The following is a 17,013-nucleotide window of genomic DNA, read 5'->3' as shown; positions in this document are numbered from 1 at the left end:
AACAAGTCATCAGCAGAGAAGACTGAATTTCTGATTATAACCAGCACACACTTAAACAGATTAGGACTTATTATATCTTATTACCATTCTGGGCACGGAGCCATGACACTGCCTTCATAGCCAGAAGCTTCCACTCTTCCTGAGCATCCATCTTGAAACCATGGAGCCAGATCAGAGCAAGAATGGTGGCCCACACTCCATGTTTCACCTAATGCACCAAAGCAAAGAAAAACAGATGTTGAGAAAAAATGGAAATCAAAGAAAACAAAGGAGAAGCAGAATACCAGGGGAAATGTGACAGCACAGTTTTAAACAATTATTAAGTAACAATATTATATAGCCTACTAAATACAATAAGACTTTTAGACTCCTCTCCATTGATTGTTTGTATCTTAGCTTACCTTTTCTATTATATTACATAGCCTACTGCATAGCCTTGTTATTTCTTAGGTTTCTCTTTCAAGTTGTATTTATTTTCTCTTTTATAACTTTTACATGGAGTGCTTCATTAAATCCATTTTTTAATAAATACCATCATTATAAACCATGTCATGAAACATGTTTTAAAATAAGTCCCATTATTAATTTGTGTCGTTGACAGTGACTCACTGCTGAAGGTTTTGTGTTCTTAACCTCCCTGCTGGTCTTTCCTAGTGCAGCAGCCAGAGCTGGATCCAGCAGCCAGCAGCCAGATGCCTTCTGGAGGGAGACCAGCTGCAGCAAATCCTCTCTGGGTGTCAGATGGTGCCCAATGCTCCCACAGTGAAATACATGGAAACCTAAAATAAAGAGTAAATATAACAAATCTGTAACGTTTGAAAGAATAAAAAGTAATATAAAGTGAAAAGAACAACATTCCCACATGCACGCAGAAAAACTCCACACCAAGCTGAAATACCAAATTTGTGCAAACCTTCAGAGTGAGAAAACACACCATGTCCGTGCCTGGCCACTTGAAATGAGGTTTCTGAGGAAATAAATCAAAGAAAGTGCAAAGATAAAAAATGTCCCAGTATATTATTCTACTGGTATAAGTATTAATTTTTTAGACTTTTTGATACTATATTGCAGATGAGACCATTTGAACAGCTAACTACAGCCAGTAATATTTCAGGTTCATATCCATGTACTTTATTTATCCAAATCATGCTATTGCTTGCATATATGAATATGGCTTCTATTTTTCCAATTTATGCAACTAAATAATGTTTGCTGTCAAGCTGGCTTGACTAGAAGAAAACATTATACATCAATAAATCATTTTCTTTATTATTAATCATTTTTATTTATTATTTAAACACGCAAAACAAAACAAAACAATTCACAAGATGAACACCCCCCCCCCCACACACACACACACACACACACACACACACACACACACACACATATACTTGTCATCACCACCCACCCAAACAAAAACCAAGAAAAGATGACACAAAAACCACAATATCTAACCACATATAATAACAACATGAACAATAAACTGTAAACCAAATAAACATATTAATAAATTACTACACCATAAGTACATCGTACATGTCTCTCCCCAGCACATTGCTTCAGGAGTCCCCCAGAAAGCCAAAAGACCATAGTCCCGTGTAGATATCCAATTGGGCAAACTGTTTGGATGACATATTTTCAAACGCCACAATAATAATATTGGGCTGAATGCAACCTTGGTCCCTGCAATCTGACATGGATCCTAGTCCAAAATTCCTGGACCTTGTTATGGTAAAGGACCATAGGACATGAAGCAATAGGCCATCCTCTATCTTACATTTCCAACAATTTGGTGTGTCTTTCAATCCAAGTTTGAACAATCTGGAGGCAGTCCAGTAGAAGCGATGCATAATCTGGAACTGAATGAGGCGTATCCTTAATGTTTAATATTCCTACAAATTGTGTCACCCGCTTCATCTAGTGTTATATTCAGATCCCGTTACAATTTCTTTTTGAGGACTGACCAGGCTCCATTCACCAGGTTCTGAATGAACATATAATAATACACAGCAGCTACATGACCTTTACCATATTTCATCAACACTTTATCTAAACATTTATGGAATTCTTATGTAACACATGGACATTAACTACCACTGTGCCAAGTCTTTAGACAACATTAGAATTAACAGAGCATGTCAACTCTGGCTCTCTTTCACACAAACACAAAACCAACAGAGTCACAGCAGCACACGAACGAAAGTCACATCGTATTGCTGGTTTTCAACAGAAATATTATGATTTATCATAGTTATACATGTTGCTGAAGAAATGAAGAAGAAGGCAGACTAGCCATGTCTATCACACATACGTCTTACTGTACTGAACTGTAGTTGAACTGGACAGGTTTCTTGCCTTTTAATTTGTTCTTGGAAAAATATACTCACTGGGTGTGGGAACATTTCTGAGGACCAGAGGTCCTTGAATCGCCTCGCCATCACTTTTGTTGACAGCAATGAAGGCAGTGAAGGCACTGCTTAATCCGGATTGGACACTGAGCTCCACCACTTTCTTCTTCACTTCTCCATCTTGCTCTCCTCCTCTTTCTCCCTCCTCCATCTCCAGGGAGTGAATCAGAGTCCTAGCAGCCAACCTGTGGACTGTTAATCTGCGGACATGAGAGAGATATAAACACAGGTGGATTTCACTGTTGGATTCAAATGTTGTTTTACTGTACCATGTCTCTTTTAGGTTACGTTGTAAACAGCATATTCATAGAAAAACCCACATAGGCACAATTGCAGGTGATTGAAAACATCTGAATGTGCTGCCTAAAATCAACTCAAGCACATATAAATTGTATTACCCTTTGTAACCATTTCAAATTTACCCATACAACCAACATAAACTCTGCATTCCAGTCAGTAACTTTTGCTGTCCAAACCCTGTTTTACCCAGTGTCCTCTGCAGGTTTGAGACTGAAGTGGAGCTGGTTCTGAGAGGGATGACCTGCCAGGCTGTACTTCACCGTCACACAGCCCTCCGCTGCCTCTGAACTCTGAGAAAGTATTACAGTGTTGAAATCCTATTATTTTCATAATTATACAAAAATCACTGTAATACATATTTTTCAAACATGACACATCTATCCAAAGAGGTATTTCACTATGAGATGGTGCTGCTCTTACCTGTCCAGTGAGCTGGGCATAAACCAGTGACCTTTGACCATGGAAAAGTGCTGTGATTGGTGGAGAGAGAACAGTGACAGACACTCCCTTTGGCAAATCCCACTTGAATGAGATGTCCACCACAGTTGGATGCAGAGCAAAACGCAGCGACTGCATCACCTGATGAGTAAAAACAGTTTCCAAACATTGGAAGAGCCACTGAATTTTTACTCAATGTATTTACTCATAATTGTAATCATGTCTTAGCATTTTCAATCACATGTATATAACTACTGTGATGTCTTACTTTGGGTTGCATCCTGTCAGTATCTGCGATAAACTGAGCGTGACCTCCTCCTTCCTTGGCCAACCCGTTGATAAGAGCAGAGCTGGCCCCTTTCCCAATCCCAAAAGAGAAACACCTACAATACAGTAGTTTTCTTTAAATACACAAAGCATTAGAACATCGGAGATATTTGAGTAATTGGGCAGGTCTTTGTTATGCTTTGTGTTCTTGAGGTTTTACCTGTGGGAACATGAATTCCTCTTCACCAGATTTATAACGTCTTCGGTGTTCTCCACCTCCCCGTCAGTAAAGACAAACAGCTAGGGAGAAGAGTTTGCATATCACTCCAAGTTACATCACATCTTACCCAGAAGCATGCAGCTTGTGCTGAAAGGGATTCACATCCTTTTCTGAGAGTTGTGTTAGATTACTGTTTCAGTAGTCTGGATCAATGAAGGTACATTTCCAGGATAATTGCCTGTCCCTCACCTTCCGCTCTCTGTGTGTTGCCGTCCTCAAAATCTGTTTGCTTCGGGAAACAACAAAAAACTTTGAGCTAGCAAGCTTCATGCTGAAAATTACATTATTTAAGAACATTTGGATCGTGCAACAAGGCAGGTCACTGAATATCTTTGTTATTTTCATCGACTGAATCTAGAGGCACAGCTTAGGTATGGAGAGTGTCCAGTATGGGGGCCTCAAGATTGCATTTGTGCTTTTTGTAAATAACATGGTTCTGCTGGCTTGTTCAGATCGTGATCTACAGTGGGCATTGGGATGATTTGTGGTCGAGAGTAAAGCAGCGAGGTCAGATGAGAGTCAACACCTCCAAGTCTGAGGACATGGTAATCGGTGAAATGCCCCCATTGCCTCTTTAGCCCTAAAGGAACTCAGCTGAGATGGTCTGCATTTCTGATTTGGATACCTCCTGGATGCCTCCCTATGGAGGTGTTCCGGGCATATCTAACAGGGAAGAGATGTTGGAGGGGTTTACATATCCCATCTGCCCTGAGAATTGCCTCATGATGCCCCAGCTGGAGGACAAGGCTGGGGAGAAGAATAGGCTACCTTTTGCCACCACAACCTGGACCTTACCAAATTAACAGGTAAGCCATGAAACAGAAATGGACTTGGTTCTAAGATGTCTATTCTCAGTGTAATGTCTAAGACCAAATTTCAACCAAAATACCAACAACTTGCTTCATGCTGAAATACTTTAATCACTCTTCCACTAGTTTGCGTCTCTTCTCCCACCTTTGCAACGTGACCACTGTGACACAAAAATACCAAACAAACGGGCAAAGTAAATTTGAAGGATAATTCCAAACAATCATAGCATTGTAGTTCTGTCAAAAAGGGACAATTATAATTTATTATTAGTGTTGAGGACTTAATTTTATGTCATTTTTAATGGCTCAAGATTATTTTTCAACCTGTGTGTGTGTGTGTGTGTGTGTGTGTGTGTGTGTGTGTGTGTGTGTGTGTGTGTATTACTTGTCTAGGTTGACTGGAAATGCAGGGCTGGCTGTAAATATGTTTGAGGGGACTCAGGATCTCTGTTCTTCCCAGATCAGCGCCCATCTCCTCAACTTTTTTCAGAGCCTCTTCCATGGTCTTCTGGCTGTACTCCACACTCTTACTGCCACCACACATACAAATGGAGGAGGTCAGATGGTGGGTGGTTGTGTAACACTACCATCTTCTACAGAGCAACTTGGAATTGACATCCAGTCTCAGACGAACTTTTCTAAAGTATCACTACAATCTTGTAAGTTTAATTCATTTTAAAATGTTGGGAGTGAACATTTAAAAACATTTACATTATATATAACAAATCGTTTTGCAGAATCAGCCAATATCAATGATCTGTCTGCCGAATCGTGCTGATAGAGCTGACATAAGTTACACATGTACAATCAGTGATATCAAGTGACATGAGCCAGTGACTTACCAGAAGATGTGTTCATAGCAGTCCCCAAAACTGTAGATGTTGAAATAGCAGCCCATTGGTAAGCTCTTCAACAGGAGGAGCAGAGTTTCCTTAAGGGAAGAGAGAAAACATAGTGAAAACCACTGTGTCAGAGGGATACTGTAAATGATTTAATGACAGAACTAACACATAATGAATACCCTGGCACTCTTTATACGGGACCCTGCCATACTGCCAGATCGATCCAGTAAGAACACAAACTCTCCACATGAGGCGACTGAAGACATCACAGCCTGGGGGAACTCAGGGTACAGGCTTAGCATCACCACTGGATCACCCATCAGAGAGCCTGAAACACAGAGGAGAGACAGAAAAATGACCAAAAATCTGGCTTTGTATAATTTATTCCAACATAATGCAACGTATCAGTTGGAAGATGAAGATAATGAATAATAATGTGAACTCACCAGGCTTGACAGAGGCCTGTCCTGTCTCCACCACAGCAGTGGGCTGGTGGGCATCTTTGTAATAAATCAGCAGTTCAATGTCTCTGTCAAACTTGTGTCCTCCAACCAACTTGACCTGCAGTTCACAAAACAAACTCATAAAATAAAATGATATATCTTGCTTTCATTATTTAAGAAGAATCACACAGCAGAGACATCAGCCCTCTACCTACCGTAGCCTGGGTCTGCTCTGTGTTGAGGTACTGGAGAGCGTCCAGGGGACAGTTGGACTCTACTTTAGAGACTGGACGAGGAGAGGACACTCGGGCAGAGAAAGACAGACTGTAGGGCACCAGAGAGGCTGGAACAGAGGTCACCTGGATACAAACATCTTCACTTCCTGTAAATAACATGAGATAAGTTCGGGAATACTGTAAGAGCAACACATTCTCAGTCCCATCACGTAAAATACGGACGCTTGGTCAGTTGCCTTTGGCGTTGTTATTGACAATAAAAGTCTCCTTTAGCATCATATCAAAACGCGCTTTATCTCAACACGCTTGGTCAGGACTTGGTCCAGCAGAACTTTAGGTAAGAAACACTAAATGTGGAGCCCAGATAGCTCAGTTGGTAGAGCGTGCGCCCATATATAGAGGTTTACTCCTCGACACAGCGGGCCTGGGTTTGACTCCGACCTGCAGCCCTTTGCTGCGTGTCATTCCCCCTCTCTGTCCCCTTTCATTTCTTTATCTGTCCTGTCAATAAAGGCCTAAAAATGGCCAAAAAATAAATAAAAATACACTGAATGAACAAAACTTTTATTTGTTTAGAAGAAAACTCAGTACAGAATTTATAAGTGCTTAGATACAAGAAGTTATATCAGCCAGAATAACATTTTCTATAATATCCATATGGATTTTGGCCTTAAAATCCCAGATTGTTTAGTGTGTACCTGGCAGCACAATTGGAAGACTTCTAGACTGCAAATGGAGTTGTGAGAGGATGTGTTCTGCCACTGTATTGGACATTGGTTTTTAAACCAATTTGTATGGACAAATGTAGTGTGCACTAAGCTGAAATTTAAATTCCTGATGACGGTGTTTGCTGGGTTTCCTACCCCGAGGTTGGTAGCGAGGGTTGAGCACAGTAGGCAGACAAAACATCAGCCCTTCATCAGCCTGAACAGCCAGCTCAGTGACGTACTCCAGCCTGATGGAGGCGCTCTCTCCTGGACGCAGACTGCCCACACTCAGAGAGAATATATCTGGACTCTGATCACTCTCCTCCAACAGGAAGACCTCCCTACCAGAGCTCAAAGCGTCATCATACTCCTCATGAGCCTGGAGAACAGATGGCACATGTGAGTAACATTTACTGTGTTTGCTCTGTTTTTAGGCTCCATTGTAGTGAGTAAGTCTTTACTGTCCAGCTCACCTTCTGTTTCTCCTTCACCTCAGCTACAATCTCTGTCTGCCCAATCTTAGCACTGAAGTGACAGACAGCAGCATCTCCAGGCAGAGGGAAGACAAAAACAGCCTCCAGTGGTTTGTCCTCCTTGTTCTCATAGTTCAGAGTGGAGACCACTGTAGCCACATGGTCCCTCACCTCCAGCTCCACCTCCACGCTCTTCAGAGGAACTGACCAAGAAACAGAAGGAAACACAACTTAGGTTCATTCTTACTTGAATCATTGCATTTAACCCAGAGGTGTCCCTGTTAACCAAGCTGATAGTTAAATGCTTCTGTCTGCAAAGTATGCAAAGCAGGATAAAATTAATGCCCAATAGCAATTACAGCTAACATACATGTTAGCCTTTGCATTTCAAGTTAACATGAGTACAAAAAAAGTAATGGAGAAAATCTTACAGCTCTGTACCTGGTTTCTCCTGGGAAGTTAGCAGACCCCAGCAGTTCACCATCGTACCTGTACAACAATCAACAAGAAGATTTGAGGACTTCCTGCTGTAGTGATGAATGCTAATGACATTCTTCAGCAAATCAGCAATCAAATTTCGTGTTTTATAAAAACTAATAAATATATTATGGTCATCTATAGCTAACTATAAGTAACCCTGAGTAGTGCCTGTTAACCATACTGATAGTTAAACATGCTGTCAAAAAGTATGCAAAGTATGCAAAGCAGGATAAAGTTAGTGACCTATAGCAATTACAGTTTATTACATAAGCCGTTGTATTTCAAGTTTACATAAGTACAAAAAAGGTAATGGAGAAAGTCATTTTTGTCAGTTTCCTTTGTAGTAGCTCTGTACCTGGTTTCTCCTGGCAAGATCGCAGACCACAGCAATTCAACATCGGACCATGGGACTTAATGTGAGTTAAAACTACAAAAATGTATAACAATCCCAACAATAGGCTCCATTTTATAAATTTACTGCACAAATCACCAAAGTTACAAACTAAATAAACAACCCATTATATTATTAATATGATAATTAGATTTGTAACAAATGTTGCTGAACAATTGTCTCAGAAATAATAGCGATTAACAATATATTTGTCTCTTTCAGTCAATTCTTTTTTTTTTATAACTTTTTCAGACAAATTAAAGTTTAGAATGAATCCCAGGATACATCTAGATACTCTTTCTAAAACCAGATAGAGAAGGATTTTTTTTTGGCATGGCAGTAGAAAGTGATTGAAAACCTTATATCCGTGTTCACCTCCTCCAGGCCATGGAAGAAGTCTGCCTAGACAGTTCAGTTGATGTATTCCAGGGGTGGATCAGGCATGCAAGATGATTTTTTCTGCATGGCTAGGGCATATTAAAACTGTGATGATGACCAGATTCTCTGGCCTGTCCCAGACCAAAGACAGGATGCTGGGGCAGAATAACCATTTTGTTGTTGTTTAGTGTATTATACTGTACAGTACATGTAGGAATAAAAAATATGCAAATGTATACATTTTTGTTGTCTTTTCTGCAGAAAATGACTGACCTTCCTTCAATTTTCGTTCCTTTTACACATAAAACAGGGTCACATTTCTCATTGGACATCCCAGCAACCAACATCCCCATATAAGGTAACTCATCCTCCTCATGCTCTTCCAATCATTTATCTAAACAGTTGTTTGAGTGACTCCGGGAAATCACATACATTACGACGTCATGTAGGCTGGAGTAAGTCAAAGCAAGTTTCATAGCAGAGTCTTTAGACCAGGGTCAATAAAAGTTGACACAGAAAACATAGGGTAAACATATTTAGTTAAAATACTAGATTAAAATAGCAGAGTAAGAGATAAAACAAAAGTCATACATGTTCATCATGTTTTGAGGGGGAGAACCACAATTAACAGTACTTTTTACTGGTTTTTGTAGTATTGTTTTGAGTTTATCTCACCAGTGTGTGAGACAATGTTTTAGTTTGTGGGTTTTTGAGGGCTTGTGTTTACTGTCTGAGGGCAAGGTTTGGTTTTTCAGCACGATTGAAAGTTTTGAGTGGAGAGTTTCATGAAGTTTGTGGAACTGGATGAGAAGTTATGGACAAGTCTTAAGCGTTTTGAGAAAAGGAGGCATAACTTCAAAAAATTTGTTTAATCAGTCAAGAAAAACTTTAATATCACAAAAGACTTTATTCAATGATGGATCCAAATTAACTTTAAGTAGGTCGGACTGGGAGGGAATAATTGAATAAATCAATAAATTATTTAGAGAAATGCATAACCGAGTTGTACAAAAACACTACAGGTGATATTTATAAACAGGAATAAATCCATCTGGTTCCAGCCTAGCTTTAGTTTAAAAAACTAGAGTGTTAAATTTGAAACAATCCATCCTCCAATCAAGGGTTTTTAAAAGAAAAAGAGAAAGATGTCTGTTATAGATTTAGTCTGTTATAGATTTAGTCCGATATGAAAGATAGTAATGATTACAGTAGCATTTAAAGCCAGATATTTTTGCATTACAGGCTCATAGTTGGTGTACAGCAATCCAAATTAAAATGGGTTAAAGTAGCTTAACATAGCTGGACGAAGTCAAGTTAAATTGCTTCATTTGGTATCCACTCCTCTCCCGATACAATACTTATTTTCACAAACTACTTCTGGATGACAGTCAAGTGTCACATAATGCCCTGGTACCCAGAGAGAATTTATGCCATAAGCTTCAATTAAAAAAATCCGAGAACCCCACAAACTGAAGAACTCACTGAATTGTCAAAATGTCAATCATTAGGTACAATATAAGGTATATTAAAAAGGCACCAGGACATTTTTAAGTAATTAATCAGTGCATGCGGTAGGAAGTGCACGCTAGTGGAAAATGTGGTGTCTACAGTATGTGAGCAGGTCTCATTGAAATGACTGGGCTGCCATATCTACATTCATTATCTGTTGTTACTACCTCCATGGGTAATGGGTTTCAATAAAAGGAATTACACATTTATTCTTAAGAAAGCGCCAGCATCAGACTGTACGAAAATAATCAATACAATACAAGTCTGTGTACCACTGAAACAAAACATACCTTTGTGTTGGCACGTGTCATATCCAGTATCCATATACATATCCATTTTTTGTACTGAAACTTGAAATACAATGGTTTATGTTAGCTGTAATTGCTATCGGGCACTAATTTAACCCATACTTTTAGACAGCATGTTTGACTATCAGTGTGGTTAACAGGGACTACTCAGGGTTAAAATGCAAGGATTCAAGAAAGAATAAACCTTAATAGTCTAGTGACAAATGGTCAAAAAGGGCTTTTAGTTTTTGAGATATAAAAATATTTTACTGCTAGGATTGTTAATTTAACAGATATTGTTACACACCCCCAAACCAAAAAAGGACTAAAATACAGCATGTCCGAATAGGAGTTAAGGCATATAAACTAATGCAGATCAATCACACAAACTCTGAGAGCTTTGAAACTTGGCAGGTTTGTAGTGAGGAAGTTGCTTTACCTACTAGAAAAGACTGGATTTGAATATCTTGATGTGTAGAATAAATAGAGACCTATAAACACATACCTAAAATAGACGAACATGCAAAACATTATCTATGCAGAATGTTTTCATTTACTTTGTGATTACTTTGCCAGGGATTATCATAGAAACACATATGATGGCTTGTTGGAAAGGTGGGGTTGTGCTGAATCCAGCAATACCAAATACAGTATGTAAATATAACATGACACATCAGGGTGCTCTTTCACTCAGTGTATGAGGTGTCCAAAATGAAAGAAAATGGAACACTGACATAATTTAGACTTAAGTCCAAAGCCCATCATCAGTAGTGAGAAGAATGTTGAGAAATTCAAATATAAGATACTAAAGATAATGAAACATTTCATGTGGTACCTTGTACTGTAGTCCATATGGAAACAAAGATTGAAATCGAAAGATAACACCTTACCATAGCACAAACAGGAGACAGGAGTCCGGATCACAGTTTGACCTTAATGAGCCTTTTAATAAAACTATAACTTAACACAATATAAATTAAATCTTAAATTAAACAAATGGCAATCTAACAAAACAAACACTATGAGGGGGAATGAGCCCACTCCTCACTGACTCTCCAGCTATTCTCAAGCTGTTTTCTTTCTAGCAGCAACCATTTGGAACATGAACTGCTTTTGGTAGCCATTCTGGGGGTTAGGCCATCTCCGGTGGCCACTTTGGGGAGGTCAGCCCCCCATGATGTTAAAACTGCAACACAACACTGTCAATTCCATTTGAATATGAACTTCTGCCATCAGGGAGAAGATTATGTGTGCCAAGATGTAAAACAGAGTAAAGTTATCGTTTATTCCAACTTCCGTCAAGCTGCTGAACCCCAATAGTAAATCTTAGCCCAGCAGAGCAGGGGTGCAATAAATACACCAGCACTTTTTGCACTTTGCACTTTAATTATCACAGTTAATTCTGAGGATGTTGTGTTGTCTGTGCTGTCATGTGTGTCCTTCTTTTGGGTCTTAGGATGCTCTGCTGATCTCACTTTCATGTTGATTTTATGTTATTGTATTTTATTTTATGTTAATTTGAGAATGATTTTATGTTACATGTTGTTTATGTTGTGAAGCAACAGATTGTAGCACTATGTCCAAGACAAATTTCCCCTTGGGTACAATAAAGTGTATTCTATATAAAAGTGGGTCATATTTGGACATCTGGGAAAGGGCAAGAGCAAAACTCTGTGCAGGTCAAGCCCACTGAAAGTCACTGGCATTTGGTGGCATCGTTGCAGTTTCCGTCTTTACAGTAGATAGTAGTGGGTGATGTCTCTAACTTATTTAGGTGCTGGTGCCTTCTGGAACATCACAGGTTCAATGCACCCATCTTCTCTGAGCCTCTATCCTCTACCAACTGGGTTCCAGAGAAGAGCAGGTTGACCAGGTGGCTGTGACCCCACACTACGGTTTGGTACAAGGCTCTCAGCACATGTTGCTGAAGGCATCTTCTGTTGGGGGTAGATTTGCTGATGACAAAGTAGATGCTAATCTGTACCTCAGCTCATCCAGGTTGGTACAAGGATGCCCATCCACCTTTTTCTTTTGGCCATACAGGAGGAGGGCATACCTTCTTGCCACAGGCAAAGCCTCTTCCAGGCTACCAGAGAGTCCACATTTAGTCTTTCCTGTAACTTACAAAGATGAGTCTTCAGTCTTGTGAGGGCAGTGGCCTTCCCAATTCTGTACAAACTGCTTGTGGTGTTACAACCCGTGAGGGCGTGGCATGCAGGTAAACACTCACAAAGCACTGCTCCAAGCTTCTGAGCGATCAAACAGATAGGGACGAATCTTTCCTTAAGGCCAAGTCCGGACTCCAGAGTGCATAAACACTGCTGAGCATCCAAACATCGCTTTGCTTGAAGAGTACAGAAGTAAAACTAGTACATCTGTATCATCACATTTGACAATTAGACGAGAATGTGACTGTGCACGCTGTATTGCATGTAACACCAGCCTCATGTCAGCCACCTCCTGGTCACTGTAAAGATCTGTCAAGCAGTCAATGCCTGACTTGCTAACCCTCTTAACCTCCTGACCATATTCAAAGCCACCAGCTAAGATGACAGTGTTCCCTGAAGAAATTCTCATTGGCCCAGTACTGGCGATGTACGAGCCTTAGAGGCTAGCTTTATGCTTCTTACTCCTCTTGCTAGCTCTTTCCCTTGAAGCAACTGCCGAGATGTTCCCTCTATGCATCTGACTCAGTTAGTATGTCAAAGAGTCCACCATCGCCATAGAGCTTTCCGATGCTTGCTAGGTAAGCCATTGTGATATGCATACCTCCCAGTCTCATTGTGATCTTTCCTTGTAAGGGCAATGGTTTGCTCCACAAGATCTGTTGTGCTTTACTATAAATAGCATGGTCTGCTGTCACAAGAATATGGTGCTATCCCAGTTCTGCAGCAAGCTGTACAAGTTGTATCAAAGTCGTTATACTGTTTGATAGATATGACCACCAACACTCAGTCAAAGATCTTGAAAGACAAAGAAGAGGCACCATTCAAACCAGCAGACAAACACATATTCCCGCAGGACAAACAAGTGTTCTACACTACAGAAAATACCTCAGAATCAGTGGAAACAAGGCTGCTCTATGTAGCTTTGTCAGCACCTACCGACCAGTACTGGGCCAACGAGTGCTGAGAGCCTTGTACCAAACAGCAGTGTGGCGTCACAGCCACCTCTTCTCTGGAACCCAGTTGGTAGAGGATGGAGGCTCAGAGAAGATGGGTGCATTGAACCTGTGATGTTCCAGAAGACACCAGCACCTAAAGAAGTTAGAGACATCACCCACCTCTACTGTAAAGACGGAAACTGCAACGTTTCAGTGGGCTTGACTTGCAAAGAGTTTTGCTCTTGCCCTTTCACAGACTGTCCAAATATTTCACTGATGACAATGCAGATGAGTGACAGTGGTGTTTTGCAGTTGTAACATAATGGGGGGCTGACCTCCCCAAAGTGGCCACTGGAGATGGCCTAACCCCCCGAATGGCTACCAAAAGCAGTTAATGTTCCAAATGGTTGCTTCTAGAAAAAAAACAGCTTGAGAAGAGCTGGAAATTCAGTGAGGAGTGGGCTCATTCCCCCTCACAGTGTTTGTTTTAGATTGCCATTTGTTTAATTTAAGATTTAATTTATATTGTGTTAAGTTATAGTTTTATTAAAAGGCTCTTTAAGGTCAAACTGCAATCCGGACTCCCGGTCTCCTGTTTGTGCTATGGTAAGGTATTATCTTTCGATTTCAATCTTTATTTCCATATGGACTGTATAGTACAAGGTGCCATATGAAATGTTTCATTATTAAATGTATCTTATATTTGAATTTCTCAACATTCTTCTCACCACTGATAATGGGCTTTGGACTTGAGACTAAATTATGTCAGTGTTCCATTTTCTTTCATTTTGGACACCTCATACATTGAGTGAAAGAACACCCTGATTTGTCATGCTATATTTACATCTTTGGTATTGCTGGATTCAGCACAACCCCACCTTTCCAACAAGCCATCATATGTGTTTCTATGATAATCCCTGGCAAAGTAACCACAAAGTAAATGAAAACATTCTGCATAGATCATTTTTTGCATGTTCGTCTATTTTAGGTATGTGTTTATAGGTCTCTATTTATTCCATACAACAAGATATTCAAATTCAGTCTTTTCTAGTAGGTAAAGCAACTTCCTGACTACAACAATGCCAAGTTTTGTAGTCTTGGGTGATTGATCTGCATTAGTTTATATGCCTTAACTCCTATACGGACATGCTATATTTTAGTCCTTTTTTGGTTTGGGGGTGTGTAAAGATTTCTGTTAATTTAACAATCTTAGCAGTAAAATATTTTTAGCCAAGATTCCATTTCATATATGGGAGACCTTAGAGATGAGGAAAAACATTGTTGGGTTTAGTTCTACCTCCGGTAGGGGTATCTCAAAAACTAAAGCCCTTTTTGACCATTTGTCACTAGACTATTAAGGTTTATTCTTTCTTGAATCCTTGAATTTTAACCCTGAGTAGTCCCTGTTAACCACACTGATAGTCAAACATGCTTTCTAAAAGTATAGGGTTAAATTAGTGCCCGATAGCAATTACAGCTAACATAAGCCGTACAAAAAAGGTAATGGAGAAAGTCTGACATTTTTGTCAGTTTCTTTTCTAGTAGCTCTGTACCTGGTTCCTCCTGGGAAGATCGCAGACCACAGCAGTTCAACATCGTACCTGTACAACAATCAACAAGAAGATTTGAGGACTTCTTGCTGCAGGGATGAATGCTAATGACAGTTAGGCTACTTTACATTCTGGATGTTCTTCAGCAAAACATCAAAAATAGTTTTTATAAAAACTAATAAATAAGTCTAAAAAGTCTAAAGGTATTTTCACATGAATGTCACCAAAAACATATTATAGTAACCAGTATGGTCATAACCATGCTATGACCACAGCACTAAATATGAGGAAAAACTAAAAAAAAAAAGTATAACAATCCCCAAAATAGGCTCCATTTAATAAAAACACTGTACAAATCATCAAAGTACTAACTAAATCAACAACCCATTATATTATTAATATGATCGTTGGAGCTGTAACAATTCAAAATGTTGCTGAACAATTGATTGTCTCAGAAAAAATTGTGATTAATATAATTTTCTACTTAAGTCAAATTTAAACATATTTATTTATGTAGGCAAGGCAGCTTTATTTGTATAGCACATTTCAGCAACAGGGCAATTCAAAGTGCTTTACATAAAACATTAAAAAGCAGTTAAAAACGATTAAAAAACTAATTAAAACATTAAAGTGCAGGTAAAAATTATAATATATATAAATAAAAAATAAAAATGTCTCCGACCACAGGTCTTTTTGGCTCAGGTGACTTGCTTTTTTTCGTTACCTATTACAAGATTGCAGTATTTCTACTTTTCACTACGATGTAGCCGTCGCTAAAGCTTAATTTAATCTCGGTAAACCTTGCTAAATCCGGGACAGTTCACAGTCTGTCTCTTGATAAATTCACAGAAATATCTGACAAGTTCACAGACATTGTCTTTCTTATTGACCTAGTTCACAGACTAAATCTGACCAGTTCACAGACGTGTTCCTTTTATTGATAATGTATTGTCACACCCGTGTTTTTTGAGTTGTAATCTGTCACTCGCGTTGGAGAAATTCTCAGAAATATGACCGTTATCTGTTCAAAAATACCACTAGATAAAAGACAAGGATAAATTGACAGTGCAGTATAAGAACTGCGAGATAAAATACGTGAATAAAAGTTTCAGTTTAGTAGAAATTAAACATTAAAGAGCAGTTATAGAATACAGTGTCATCAATTCAACTTCAGTATAACAAATGAACAGTTATTAAAGAAAGCAACATCAAAAGATAGGTCTTTAGTCTGTATTACTTATTCAAACAAATTAAAGTCCTGAATGAATCCCAGGATACATCTTTTGTTATATGCTACGAGATATGAGATAATTAGATTAGATTAATTTAATAACACTAAGTATAACGTTACACAGCCAATGAAGTAAACCACGCCGCTTTTTCTATCATGAAACATTGCGTGTTTTGCTTAAATTGGCATAGAATTGAAAACAGAACATTTTCTTCATCAAAAAAACAAAACAAAGCATTAATCAAGCCAGTTTAGAATGGTTCCGCCCTTCTCCATTTTTTTCCAACTGTACGTTACTCAACTGTTTGTTTTTATAAATAGATTTAGACAGTTTCTTGCTTGCTACTGAGATTTAAACTAGCATGTTACATTTACAGAAATGACATTGTTATGCTATCACGATATTCTCCTAAAAATGCATATGAATATTCAAAAACAAATAGTTTCTGCTAACCAGACTAACGTTATTTAAATAAACACAGGAGAAGGATGCCTACCTCTGTGGACAGATGGGACAGATATGTCTAACGGCAAGTTTAACGGCAATTTGTGGATTATAACTAAAGCAGAAAGATGTTCAGCCAGATGGGAACGTCACGTCTTCGACACCGCCCACGTTGAGCACAGCCCAGAATGCACACGCACACTGCACTGAGAGGTAGCCTACTTTAGAACTGGTACGCTTGATTTAACATCAGGAGAGCACCGAGTGAGTTGAGCTTGAATTACGATCTATGGTCCTTTTCCAAAAGCTTTGTGTTAGCCAAACAAATGTCTGACTCCTGTCTTTATTCCAAGATGACTCTAAAGTGCTGCAACACAATAGCTCAACATTGGATTTGGTTCTAAGTTGTAACTGCTACAATGTCACAGCTCAC

At 39.1% G+C, this 17,013-nt stretch overlaps 1 protein-coding gene and 1 long non-coding RNA gene across 7 annotated transcripts in view; one reads left to right on the top strand and one right to left on the bottom strand.

Annotated features, from left to right (window-relative positions):
* The window catches only part of LOC114552449 (von Willebrand factor A domain-containing protein 5A), a 36,543-nt gene extending 19,676 nt beyond the window's left edge, over window positions 1-16,867 (bottom strand). Inside the window, exons 1-19 of one of the 5 annotated variants that reach the window (XM_028573244.1) lie at window positions 16,633-16,867; window positions 14,908-14,955; window positions 10,255-10,314; window positions 7,648-7,695; window positions 7,207-7,409; window positions 6,890-7,112; window positions 6,006-6,172; window positions 5,794-5,908; window positions 5,527-5,675; window positions 5,348-5,436; window positions 4,891-5,035; window positions 3,637-3,716; window positions 3,418-3,532; window positions 3,132-3,290; window positions 2,898-3,001; window positions 2,391-2,611; window positions 914-967; window positions 610-779; window positions 85-208 (exon numbers count right to left, since the gene is read on the bottom strand). In XM_028573244.1, coding sequence (XP_028429045.1) covers window positions 85-208; window positions 610-779; window positions 914-967; window positions 2,391-2,611; window positions 2,898-3,001; window positions 3,132-3,290; window positions 3,418-3,532; window positions 3,637-3,716; window positions 4,891-5,035; window positions 5,348-5,436; window positions 5,527-5,675; window positions 5,794-5,908; window positions 6,006-6,172; window positions 6,890-7,112; window positions 7,207-7,409; window positions 7,648-7,695; window positions 10,255-10,314; window positions 14,908-14,950 — 2,269 coding nt within the window. In that variant the 5' untranslated portion in view covers window positions 14,951-14,955; window positions 16,633-16,867. Of the gene's footprint in view, window positions 1-84; window positions 209-609; window positions 780-913; window positions 968-2,390; window positions 2,612-2,897; window positions 3,002-3,131; window positions 3,291-3,417; window positions 3,533-3,636; window positions 3,717-4,890; window positions 5,036-5,347; window positions 5,437-5,526; window positions 5,676-5,793; window positions 5,909-6,005; window positions 6,173-6,889; window positions 7,113-7,206; window positions 7,410-7,647; window positions 7,696-8,435; window positions 8,532-10,254; window positions 10,315-14,873; window positions 14,881-14,907; window positions 14,956-16,632 lie in introns of those variants that run through there. The other 4 variants (XM_028573242.1, XM_028573245.1, XM_028573247.1 and 1 more) reach the window with 4 other exon arrangements.
* Window positions 6,947-8,823, top strand: LOC114552453 (uncharacterized). 2 transcript variants are annotated; one of them, XR_003692176.1, is made up of 4 exons: window positions 6,947-7,132; window positions 7,257-7,441; window positions 8,019-8,102; window positions 8,766-8,823. It is a non-coding gene; the product is annotated as an uncharacterized LOC114552453 (long non-coding RNA). The 2 variants fall into 2 exon arrangements; XR_003692175.1 differs by having other exon boundaries at window positions 7,230-7,441.
* Window positions 16,868-17,013: the final 146 nt, after the last annotated feature.

The sequence above is a fragment of the Perca flavescens genome, chromosome 3 (genome assembly GCF_004354835.1).
Source record: "Perca flavescens isolate YP-PL-M2 chromosome 3, PFLA_1.0, whole genome shotgun sequence".
Lineage (NCBI taxonomy): Eukaryota > Metazoa > Chordata > Actinopteri > Perciformes > Percidae > Perca > Perca flavescens.
The sequence above is the reverse complement of the archived record's forward strand: the minus strand, read 5'-3'. Positions and strand labels throughout refer to the sequence as shown.